General features: G+C 46.1%; 1 protein-coding gene across 1 annotated transcript; it reads right to left on the bottom strand.

Moving 5' to 3' along the window:
• Positions 1-5,636: 5,636 nt before the first annotated feature.
• On the bottom strand, positions 5,637-7,733 carry MYADML2 (myeloid associated differentiation marker like 2). Its single transcript, XM_024203178.2, has one exon. The coding sequence runs from the start codon at positions 7,408-7,410 to the stop codon at positions 6,505-6,507; it is 906 nt and encodes a 301-aa protein (XP_024058946.1). The 5' UTR covers positions 7,411-7,733; the 3' UTR covers positions 5,637-6,504.
• Positions 7,734-13,126: the final 5,393 nt, after the last annotated feature.

Genomic DNA, 13,126 nt, shown 5'->3' with positions numbered 1-13,126 from the left:
ATATATATATCATCATCACTGGTTTATTATAGTGTATAAAAAGGCAAATTGTTTAGGGATATTCTTTGTCAGAACTTTTCCTTACTCCTCTGGAGTCTCGCCATGAAGGGAAGGTATTTCTTGAGCTTGATTCTGTTGTGAGTATTTGGCCAGTGCTTGTAATTGTAGTGTTGGTGGATATTGAATATGTGTGTGTTTGTTTGTATTGATATTTTGGACATAACCAACATCAAATGGCCTTTGGACTAATAAAGAAATTCTTGAGTGGAAACTGAGTAATGATAAATCTTAATAAACGTACTAGGGAAACTGTTTGCACCACTGAGCCTCTGCACAAAAGACCAAAGCAGGAGAAAAAGAGAGAGGCTGTGGGCATGTCTACACTTGCCCTTTAAAGCACAAAAAGTCCCTTTTTTGTGCAAAAAACATGGGAGCATCTGGTCAATGACTCTTCGTGGTAAAACTCAGAAGTTTCACCGCAAACAGAAAACCACCTTCACAAGAGGCATGCAGTTCTTACCAGTGATACTTTTGTGGTGATGTGCAAGTGAAGACACATTCTTCCTGTTTACACAGCTTTTAGCCTCTAGCGGATATCCCATAGTGCCTAGATGACCACTCTGGCCAGCAGCTCTGCTGCTTTGATGCCAGGTAAACCGATGTCTACCCCTCCCCCTGTAAAGCCCTGGGAACTTTGAAACTCCCCCTTCCTGTTTTCTTGGCAAGTGCTCACTTATCATCTGGCCAGGTGTCAATGGCTGCTCCAGGGAGCAATACTGAGGTACTGGAACTGATCAGTGTTTGGGGAGAGGAGGCTGTGCAGGGACCCTGAATGTCCCGCTATCACCCCCCTGCCCTTCCCACAAGACCTATCCTCAAAATGCAGAGAGCAGCACTGTGGGATAGCTGCCCTCTGTGCGCTGCTCTCATTGGATGGAAGTGCTGTAAATGTGAAAACAATCTGACGCCTGTGGAAGTAAGTAAGAACACAAACCAGCGCTTTTCTTTTACCGGTTCCCTATCACTGGTGAAACTGACAGCGCAAAAACTCTGCAAGTGTAGACATAGCCGAAGTCCCCTCAGTGGAGTTCTGCTGCAGGCCCTAGCTTTGAGGCATTCCTCTTCCTCTGCATCAGCAGGAGAGTGAGTGTTTGCAGTTGGAGTGCTTTTTGAGACCACTAACCCCTTAATTGGATGAATTGACACTTTTGGTGCAGGAATCTCAATCTCTTGCCTCAGGGGCTGCAGCACAGCCAATGTTGGGGCTTCATAACACATTAGGCCCTTCCATAGAATTCCAGCTGCGTGAATCAAAGTGATGAAGGCTGCTATTTGTACTCAGACAATCTGAGGGACACATCTCATTATCAGTACATGTGTGCTACAGAGGAACATTGTGATGATGACTTCACATAGAAGGGTCCAACTTTTCATTGTAGTTCTTGCAGAACATACTCAAGACAATTGATTTGGAGTTGAAACCACTCCAGGAATCTACACGGGCTCCAGTTGCTACTGGATACATTTATGCCTAAATTTAACAACATACACAGTACAAAGTGCACCAAATTCTAAATGAAAGGTATAGAATTCAGATTGTTGAATAGATGTATCTGAATTTCCTGTTTTTGGTTTCTTTTGATTTTGAGCCATAAAGTTGCATTAAAATAGATTTTTTAAATATGTATGTCCATCCCTCTCAGTCCCAGCTCAAGGGGTTGCCCTGGTGCCTCAGTGGTGGGGAGAAACTAAGAACTGAATGAACATTGTCTTTGCTCCTTGGGACAGCATGGTGCTTAGGGTACAGGGCTGGAGTTCATTAAGAATTGAGACCTAATAAACAAGGGTATGGATTCTGTTCTTGTCTCTCCACATCAGAGCTGTGACCTTAATTGAGATAGAACTGATTTTGAAGTGGCCTTTTCCAGCTGTTGATTCCAAACATTCCATTTTATCTTCTTTTGTCTGATTCTGCCTTGGTATACTGCTGCAGCAACAGTGTCTCCTTTGAAAGGAATGTGGCATATCTCAGGGATCAATGAGCCTTTCTTTCAATGGAGGAAGAGGATTTAAGGGGCACAGCAGGTGTGAGAAAGGATTGTGTTAATTCCTATTTGTATTTCCTTACTACGCTTCCTCCTTTCTGGAGTTTCTTTCCTTTAGAGCAGTAGTTCCTAAACTTGTTCTGCCGCTTGTGCAGGGAAAGCCCCTGGCGGGCCGGGCCGGTTTGTTTACCTGCTGCGTCCGCAGGTTCGGCTGATCGCGGCTCCCAGTGGCCCCGGTTTGCTGCTCCAGGCCAATGGGGGCAGTGGGAAGCAGCGGCCAGCACATCCCTCATTCCCTTTGGGGCATCTGCCATTGGCAACTGTCAGAGGACAGGACACTGGCTTGATGGACCTTTGGTCTGACCCATATGGTCATTCTTATGTTCTCTCTCTATGTTGCCTTGGTAGAAAACTGGAGAGGGGAGCCAGCTGGAGACGCCAGCTGGTAGGAGCAGAAGCAGCCAAAGCTGGGACTTTTGGACATTGAGAGAACTTTCTACAGTTTTGACTAGACACGTGCTAAAAGTTTTCTGCCCAGCATTCCAACACACCACCTCAGAAACCCTATACAGAAAAATATGTTTAGCATCCAGATCCATATTCACCACCAAGCATACTCACATCAATCACACTCCTTCTTAACATCTTATTTGCTCTTTTGATGGGCACAGCTGAGCAGACATTGTCACTGATCAGTGCACAATACCTAGATTGTTCCTAGGATGTGACCTTATTTAGGCCCCAGCACTGTGTCTGAGTTGAAGTTGTATCTTTCTGTGTCTATACAAGATATTGAATTTCACCTGCCTTCCTGCTGCTCAGATACCATATTCTGCTGGACCCATCTGCAGTTCCTTACTCTCCTTAGGCCATATCTACACTGCAAATTTTTATCAGCATATCTATATCAATCAGGGGTGTGAAACCACGCACTCCATAGCGGACATAGTGATCCCAGCAAAACCTGCAATGTAGACACAGCTATGCTGACAGAAGAGAGCTTCTGTTAGCATAACTAATGTTGTTGAGGAAGGTGGTGTTACTATGCTGACAGAAAAACTCCTTCTGTCACTATGTCTACACTAGGGGGCTCTGCCAATATACAGTAGCTATACTGGCAAAACATTTGTAGTGTAGACAAGACCTTAGTCTCCTATAATACACATTATTTTGTATCATTGGCAGATTTTTCCAAGTCCCAGGTAATTAGTTCAGAGTGGAGGGAAACTCCAATCAGGCATAGGCGCTGACTCTGTGGGCGCTCCAGGGCTGGAGCACCCACAGAAAAAAAAAAAAAAAGTGGGTGCTCAGCATCCACTGGCAGCCCCACAGATCAGCTCCTCCTCTCCACCCCCAGCACCTCCCACCCGCCGCTGATCAGCAGCATTCAGGAGGCTTGGGAGGAGGAGCAGGGGCAAGAAGAGGTGAGGGAGCGCGCGGGAAGAGGTGAGGTGGGGATGGGAACGTGAGGGGCAGAAGAACTGGAGTGAGGGCAGGGCCTGGGGTGGAGCAGGGGTTGAGTACCCCCCGGGAACTGGGGAAGTCGGCGCCTCTGCACTCAGCCCTCACTGCACACAGCACTTAGCGATGTCATCTCCAGCAATAAACAGCGCCTGCTTGCTGGACACCTGTCACTGGTGACCAACTCCCTGGGCTCCTGCCAGGCCTTTTATATCCACTGCAGATTCCTCAAAGACATGGTGTCTTAAAGAGACAGTCCCTTTTTCCACTTGCACTTTTTACAAAGCAAGCCAATAATTCCTGTATAGAGAGTTCCACACCTTTCCCAGCATCTGGGCCAAGTCCATCCAATAAATAACAAACAAACAAACAAACAATACTTACAATAATAAATAATAAAACAAAAATAAATACTTTCAGTAAAACCTAGACTAGATGGGGTGTGGACAACTTTTTTTTATTTGGTGGGATATAGAGTTAAAAAAATATAATAATACCAATTGAATATTTCTTTGAATAGTTATGTACCATGACTACTTTTGTCGACTTTTAATTAAGTGAGATAAATGCACTTCCACATGCAATGTGCATACTCAAGACATTTGATTTGGAATTGAAACCACTCCAGGAATCTACAAGGGCTCCAGTTGCTACTGGATGCATTTATGCCTAAATTTAACAACATAGACAATACAAAGTGCACCAAATTCTAAATGAAAGGGATAGAATTCAGATTGTTGAATAAATGTATCTGAATTTCCTGGTTTTGGTTTCTTTTGATTTTGAGCCATAAAGTTGCATTCCATAAAACACCCCTAGTTATCTAGTACCACGCTACATAGTTTTGGTCTCTTTCTATTACTACTGTCCCATTGAGCTGGCTGACTCCATGTAGCTGGATGCCTTCCAATAGAGCCACTCACTCCCTTTTAGAGCTCCTGTCCAAGCTGGGAATCTGTGCAGGAGGAAAATCCCCTGTAAGGCTTTTGTCTACTGCTCCCTAGTGTGGTGAAAACCCTCTTGGGAAAGGTCTTTCATGCATTTTCTTGTTTGACTGTGGGAGCAGCTCTCTGTCTTGGGCTTGATAAAGCTTGTCCCTGGGGTTCTAGCCAAAATGGTTGCTTCTAACCTGGAGAGAGAGCAGCAGAATCACCCAACATCTCCCACATAGTTTTTCTTTAGCTGCCCAAACTCCATGATCTGTATTGAGATACTGTGAAATGGTTCCTTCCTTCCAGATTGCACCTTCTGCTGAGAGAGAACAGCTGGGATCTTTAGAGACCCTGGTGCAGAACATGGTGCTCAGTGGACTTGACTATTAGATTTTGTACTCCCATCCTGAGTCATGTTAGACAGCGCACACTTTATACATTAAAAAATAAACTATAGGCAGTGCTTTTCTGGGGGGTAGGGGAAGGAATGTGTGGAAATCTGTGTTGGGGGGGGGTCTGTCTGGGGAAGATAAGGTGGGATTTTTTTGGGGGGAGGATAGAAGAGGAGTGTCTGGTGGGAAAGGTGAAGTTGGAGAGGCTGTATCTGGGGAGGGGACGGTGGGAGTGTATGGAGCTGTGTGGGTGTGTGCATTGTAAGGTTACCATGTGGCTTTTGTTGTCAGATGCTACCGGTGTGGCAAATTAAACACAGTTACTTTTGACAATGTGTCATTTTTATTTGTGGTTTCTAATCTGACCTCCTATTAGATTCACACACATTCTGTACAAGTATCTGAATAAAAACAAACTGCTTTGGTTTCTTGCTGGATTGGGAATTCCCTTGGGTGAAGGAAGGCAGTTTCCATGGGGAGTAAACCTGAAATCCTGAGCCATGCTATAGGAGACCAGAGAGGGTGTTTGCTGAAGAAGGATTAGGGAGGTGGCTGTGCAGCTGGCAGGTAAAGCAAAGGGCAGAGAGTTAGGGGGTCCTGGAATTTAATCTGGTCTGAGAAAATTGGCTGGATCCATTAACGATTTAAGCATTTCCCCCTATCCCCCATGAGGCTGATCATCTTATCTGTAACCTGCAGGGGCCTGGAGCAGTAGGGTGGGACCAGTCCATTTCTGTCCCCATTCTTTTTCCCCACAGAACACACCTTTAATTTCCATCACTTCATATATATATATTGGCCTATTAAGCAACTTTTACATGAGCACGGAGCTACTGTATCTCCAGACCCTGCTTGAGTGAACAGTGAACAGCTCAAACTAAAAGTGGTTATTTCGAGGCCTTGGATCCAGCACACACTCCAGTTCTGGGTAGTAGAGCTATGACTCAGCAACTTTCACTTCTGTAATGGCTCAGAGTGTCCTTAACAAGAATATCCCTAACCTTTTCAACCTGGCACATACACAAGGCGACGCTTATTCCACAGTGTGTGTGGGCCAGTGAGGGGGCTCCTAGTCTTCAAATCAGCGTAATTGCTGTCATGTTTTTCCCCCTCAGACCCATTTTGCTAGAACCTCCCATATTTACAAGCAATGAATTTCTCGCCATAACAGAAATAACATCAAAGGTCTGGGATTTTGAAGGATCCTCATTCTGTTCTAGAGCTGGTGCTGTCTCTGAACTCCTCAGTCTCCCTGGATACAGTCCCTTCTTGGTTAGAGTTCAGTGTTGGTAGCAGTCCCACGACCTCACTGATCCCTGCTTAATATTTGGCCTGATAATCCAGTGGCAGACGTAGCCACTCTTGCAGCAGATGTTCATGTTTGGTGGAGATGCAAGGATACTATCCAGTTTGCTATGCTATTCCTTTCCCCTATACAGAAGGGAGGAAGCAAATGTTGAGGGGGTAAGAAAGGTTGTGGTCTTCTTTCCCGACTCATCTGCTGCCCACCCATTACAGATTGTTCATTTACAGGTCTAGTCTTAACCTTGAAGTTTGTTTAATTTATTGGTGTGTCTGGCTCAGCAGCTACTTTCTATGACCCCTGTCTCCAACTGATTCCCAGCTCTGTTGTTGCTTGAGCCCTGATGGCTTTGCAGGGGCAGCATTGGGAATTTAAGGGTGTGAGACAAAGCGGATGCGTTGAGAGTATGCCAGGTCCACAATGTAAAGCACCAGGTTCACATAAGTAAATATAGCAATCACCAGTTGGCTGTCCCAGGGGCATTTGCCCTGGGAGCACTGGTAGGGGCGCCATGGGGACCCATACTTACTATCAAAGCAGAACACTGGCCAGATCACTGCTGCACTCACATACATGAGGATGGCCACGAATGTGTAAATGACCACGAAGCGCTCAAAGGGGCACCGCAGCATTGCTGTCCTTCCTGTGACATTGAAGGCCACTACCACCACTGTCACCACAAAGCAGAAGCTATAGACAGCCACACACCATTGTGTAGCCACATAATTGCTGTACTGACTGTCATTTACCAGTGCCCCAAAGATGATGCAGGCCACGAAGGCCTGGACAATTTTCAAGAGGCCAGATACTGTGGCCATGTAGCTGGTCACCTGTCCTGGCTTGGCTCTGGTTAGAAACACCTCCACAGCATACGCAATGAACAGGAGCCCTGCAAAGACACTGGCTGCTATGCGGAAATCTCTCACCTTGCAACTGATGGAATAACAGCCAAACTGGGCAAAATAGAGCGGGTAGATCACAGCCGCAGTGATGGACATGAGTGTGGCCAGCATGGCAAAGGCAGCTGTGAAATTTCCCCAGGAGATGCTCAGGCAGCTGTGGAGACGAGTGAACTCACAGGTTATTATAAAGATGGTGACAGCAAAACAGAAACACCAGACGAACATGCAGAAAGTGCCATAGGCTGCACTGAATCCCCCCTGATGGGCCACCAGGCTGAAAGTAGTACATCCGAACGCCACCTGCAGCAAACGGGCTACTCCCACCGGGGATGCCACTGCTGCTGTGTTCAGATACGGCCCTCCTGAACTCTCCATAGTCTGATCAGAGCAGGTAACAAGGCAGTTGGAGACCGCAAAGCTTCCTTTCAGGTTAGCTCAGTTCTCTATCCCTCTATCAGAATCTTCGCTGAGCGTGCATTTCTGGCAACCTCTCAGAATAGCTTCATTTTCTGTAGTAAGATTATTGACTGGTTCGGTTTTCAGGCTGCAGGTATCCGAGAGCTATGAAGATCAGTTAACCCGGCAGTACCAGGCAGGATCTGTGAAGATTGTCTCTTATTCTGTCTTTTCACGGTCTCTTCTTTCAGTCTCTAGCATGATCACTTTCTCCTTGGTGGCTGACATTTTATTCCGTTTTAGCTCTGCAGCTGTAGCTCTCTGCTTTAGTGCTGTAGGAACGCAGCAATATAAATAGTTGGCTATATTAATAGTCCTGGAATGGAATGAACTCTGTCCCCTGAAACTATGATGAGCTGGTGTTAGTTACACTCAAACTGTGGACTCCATCAGGGGTTCCTGATTAACAGCCTGCATTTCCTTTACCGCCTGTTTTGTCATTTAAACACTGACTGTCAGCATTCCCAGACCCTGCAGAGGTCTCAGATCCTCTTGGGGAGAGGGTTCAGATCCTACCACACCACAGAACCTGGAATTTGGTGTTGCAGATTCAATGGCACCAGATAGGTATATGGATCTGGTGGCATCACAGAAGCTGTGGGATGGAGGGGTGTGGACCCAATGGCACAACAGAGACTGATTAATTTTGCTTCGTTTGATATTGGGCAGTAGAGTAGTTTGGCAAAGGGCCAATGCTATTGTGGTGGGTCCCATGCTTTTCCTTGGTGTGGTGGGTCAGGGTGCTGCCCCTGCCCCTGCCCCTGTTCTTGAGCTCCGCTAGTGCCCTGGAGGAGGAGAAAAGGGGAGCAGTGAAGGGACCCAGTCCACCTCCTACTCCGGTCCCAGCCCCTTCAGCTTCGAAGGCTTCTTACCCTCTTTCCCCTTGGGCAGGGTTTCTCTCAGTCCTCTGTGCTGGGGAAGTCCCTCTGCCCTGCTTGGGCAGGATCTCCCTGCCCCGGTACTCTGATCCTCTGGTCAACACCAGTCACCTCCAAACTACAGTCAGCTCTCCTTCCCTTCTCCTGGCTGACTGAAGTAGGTTTTTTTTATTAGGTCTCTGGTGGGGCCTTAATTGGCTCCAGGTGCTCTAATTAACCTGTAGTCCCCTCTCCTTAGTCCACAGGGAATAAGGCTCTGATCATCCTGGGGCTTATATACCTCCCATCAAGCAGTCTCCTTCTGCATCACAGTAGTTAGATGTAGGCCAGGGTCCTGAGCGGCAGCATCCTGGGGCTGAGATAAATGTTTCCATTACCATTGTGATCTGATTCTGTTTTGGGCTTGGCTCCAGCAGCTCTCTGATCTCTGGAACATTATATTCAATGGCTCCTACTACCACATGCAGGTCTGTGACCCCTAGGATGAGGTTCATTGATCACTAGGATGCTGAACCTACTGTGCCCTCTTGGCTTGGGATGGAAGTTTTCTGCTCTGTGGAATTTCATGCCCAGTTCTTCTCTCACTGAAGTTTTGTTTCTGCCCTGGATGTAAGGGAGTGGAGGAATATCTACCACCGTGTTTCCTTCCTTAAAGTGAAACACGGTGGTAGATAAGCTGCATTTTTAGTCTTAGCCCAGAAAATCAGAAAGGGTTAACCCTACAGCAATATTGGGGTATTTGTCACTATACGGTATTGCTGTTGCTCTGTCCTGGACACGAGTGTCAGCCTTTTGTATGGGAACACCTTTAGAAATGGGTTGGCTGCTCTCTCTCTTGCTGTGTCCTGTCCTGCTCCTTCCTTTCTCTCTTACTTTAACAGTAAAGTGCAGGTTCCTAGAGCTTTGAGTGACAGGAAGGACTGCAGTTGGCAAAATGGGACTAACTTTTGTTCTCCAACCTTTGCAGACTCCCCTTGTCTTAGCTACTGACCAGGTGCTTGGAGTGCCCACAGTAATTATGGTAATATTCTTATTTTCCATTCTCAAAGGCTCAGAACTTTCCAAAAATGTTTTTCCCCAGGGCTGGTCTTTACTAGGGTTACCATATTTTAAAAATAAAAAAAGAGGACACTCCACGGGGCCCTGGCCACGCCCCTTTCCCACCCTGGCCCCACCCCAACTCCGCCCCTTCCCTGCCCAACTCCACCCCTTTCCCAAAGTCCCTGCCCTAACTCTGCCCCCTCCCCTGAGCGCCCCGCATTCCCCCTCCTCCCTCCCAGCCACGCAAAAAGGGCTGCCCGAGCGCTACCGGCTTCACGGTTTGCCGGGCAGCCCCCAGACCCTGCGCCCCCGGCCGGCACTTGCCCAGCACAGCTGGAGCCCGTGAGGGGAAGTGCCCAGCTGGGGGCGCAGGGTCTAGAGGCTGCCTGGCCACCTGTGCAGCGGAAGCGCCGAGCGCCCCGAGCGCTACCCATGCCTCTGGACCCTGCGCCCCCGGAGCCCGGGAGGGGAAGTGCCCGGCCAGGGGTGCAGGGTCCAGAGGCATGGGGGCTGCCCGAAGCCAGTAGCGCTCGGGCAGCTCGGCTCTTACAGAGCCCAGGAGTCAGGGAGCACAGCAGCCCCCGGCGCCCGCTCTAAGGTAAGCCAGGGAGTATTTTTCCCGGACATGTTCGGCTTTTTGGAAATTCCCCCCGGACGGGGGTTTGATTACCAAAAAGCCGGACATGTCCGGGAAAAAATGGACGTATGGTAACCCTATCTTTACCCAAAGGTGGATTATATTTTAATTTTTGAAAATTTTAATAATGGAAGAGAGAAAAAAATATACAAAAAATCCTCACCCAACTTTTTTAGACCCTGCCACAGCCAAAAAATGAATACCTGAAGAGCGAAGCTTGGCCTGGACATAGTCCTCAGTAAGAGCTAGCGTGTACTGAGACTAAGGTTCAGGGCTCTAGTCAGTAAAAATGCACTGATAGGTTGAAAGAACTTCCAAGCTGTCCTGGTGAAGCCTATGAACTCCCAAAGCAGAACTCTTGTAGAGCAGGCGTTCCCACATTTTATCATGACAACAGAGTGGCCTATGACCATCTCCCTTTCCTTTGGCAGTCAAATTACTCTCTGTGGCAACTATAGTAGTTGCTTACATGGAAAACAATTATCAGAAAAGTAGTTATTCTAGTTGCATCTTCTTTTAATGCAATTTAGTAGCTGGAAATAAGGATGGTCAGCATGTGGTGGCCAGACATCTCTCCACAGACTACTAGCAAGTGCTCCATGGATCATAGTTTGGGAAGTGCTTATGTAGAGCTTGAAGCTCGGAAGCTCCAGAAACTAAGCTCTGGATTTTTCCTTCTGCTTTTTCACCCCTTCCCTTCCTTAAAAATACCCTAGAACCTTTAGTTCATTTCATGTTAAAGCTGTACAGTTAACATCACAAAAAGTCAGGAAATGCAAAAGTGAAGATTCCACTGGTATGTAGCATTCAGCCACATGAACATTCTATTGAAACTTTAACTTCTGCATTTCCTGACTTTTCGTGTTGTTAACTGTACAGCTTTATCACTGGATGAACTGAGTGTTTTTCAGATATAATGGCTAGTGTAGTATATTACTACCTGCATTGTGACATGTCCCATAAAACACACAGGTTGTGCTACAAGGCAAAGTTAATGTGACTATTGGAATAAGGCCCAAGGCAGCACAAGTCACTTACCAGTCCCAGTAATACCTAAGAACAGGTCAGTCTCTATTCTTATATTGAAAAACTGTTTGAAGGGACTTTTTTTACAAACAGCAATAATCACTAATACTCAGCATTTGTAGTGTGATTTGCAAACATGAACTCATTCATCTACTTATTAAAATAAAAGGCTCGGAACTATATTTCACCTGTTCAACTGGTCCCTAGATTTACTGTATAAAATAATACTCCAGAAAGAAAAGCCAGTGATAGAAGGTTCTGCCAGCAGAGGGCGATAGTATCAGTAATTGGACAATTCAGGAACAAGAGGATAGATGCACTGGAAATAAACACACTGCAAGATACTGGAGGGTTTCAGCTTGCTGCTTAAGAGCATTTGGGTTGAAAGTTGGAGTTCACTGCCTTTGGTGGAGCCTTGGCCCTGCTCTGGATATTAATAAATCATCACAAATGACTGGTTTCCCTGCCTCACACAGATAAATCTGAGCAGTTTTGTGGTTGTTGCCTTTAGAAGGTAGCAGATTACAGCAAATGGCAGCTATAGTATTCTGAGGTGGCAGTCCCCAGCTTCTCCTACAGGACTCTGTCTCCTAAACTCTGGCAAATTAGCTATTTCAAACACTGCTGCACAGGACAGGACAGTCCTGCTTGGCTAATAGGCCCTGAAGGAAGATACAGAATCCCAGGCCAGTGTTCGTGAACTGCAAAAAGAAATTGTGCAGGTAAAACAAATGTTGTGTGAGGCACATACACATGACTGTGTGTCAGATCACACTCTGTGATATCTAGTACCTTTATAAGGTGATTCACAGATAGAACCAGATAGAAAACATTACAAATCTAAAGAAAACCCTACCAGCCACAGAGAAAACGTTGTTTTTTGTTTAAGCAATAGATGAAATGCTGCACACGGGAGCAGAAGCCCTGACTTCTTGGAATACAGCCTAAACTACTATCAGATAAAGTCATATAGAAAGGTGAGAGATGCTGAGATTGTCTCTTACTAGATGTCTGTGCAGAGCCAATTCTGATTGGGCCCTTTTTACTTTAGGTACTATAGCAGTATAAATAAATAATAATAATGAATTATTTTCCTTGAGGGGCTCCCTAATTCCTTTCTCTCCTATGAAGATTCCCCTGAGTCCTTTCTCTGGACTCCAGTCTTGTGTCCTATAATTCAGATTTTTTTATACCATTGATCACAACATTCTTTAAATTTCACTGGAGCAGACTGTCATTCTTACTAGCTGTTCATTTTTTGTTTTTTTATTCTTTTCAGCCCATTGGATTATGCTTTGTTTGATTTGACTCATGGGTGATAGGTCTCCAGGTTCCATCTATGGGGTGAAGCCCAACACTGGAGTCATGCCCATTGAGTGGTTACTCAAGTTTTATATGGCATGAGTTCAGAGAAAGCACTCTATTCCATCTCTTCTTGTTTTCAAGAGTTCTTGGTGTTATTCATTGGATGGGGCTGCTTCTGAAGCCAATTCTATAAATTTATTTTGATTCCAGACATGTATGTTGTGTGTCATTGTTATTCTGTGAGTATCACATTTCTTACATTATAAAGATTTTGTGTCTCCCTGCATAGAATTTTTCAAAACTGTTCAGATCACCTCTTGTTTTATTTGTTACACTTATATTTCTAATTACATTGTCTGTATTTCTGGCTCCAGCTGTCTCTCTGAGCTGGAATTTAGTGTAAGTAGAGTGGGGACAGAGACTACTCTCCTTTTGAAGATCAGGGGACATCTGTGTGTCACAGGAGGGACAGCTTAGGGCCAGGAGAAGCAAAGGTGACTTTGAACCACATTTTCATTGCCTGGACTTGGGTTGGTTGGGAGCAAGTGCAGCCCCCACAGCTATTCAAATTTATGGGAGCCCTATGCAGTCTGCACTGAAGCCCAGAATCTTCGTAGCACTCAGCACGCTGGAGCCTCCCTTCCCAGGACATCTCTCCGTACACATTATGCTATGGGATCAGCATAGGGTGGCTGGATGCTGCTCTTGTGCCAGAGAAATTCTTCCCCAGCCTGTTGCGATTTCTTTA

Source organism: Terrapene carolina, unplaced genomic scaffold, assembly GCF_002925995.2.
Source record: "Terrapene carolina triunguis isolate 2854851 unplaced genomic scaffold, T_m_triunguis-2.0 Scaffold192, whole genome shotgun sequence".
Classification (NCBI taxonomy): Eukaryota; Metazoa; Chordata; order Testudines; family Emydidae; genus Terrapene; species Terrapene triunguis.
This window is presented reverse-complemented; position numbering and strand designations above follow the sequence as displayed.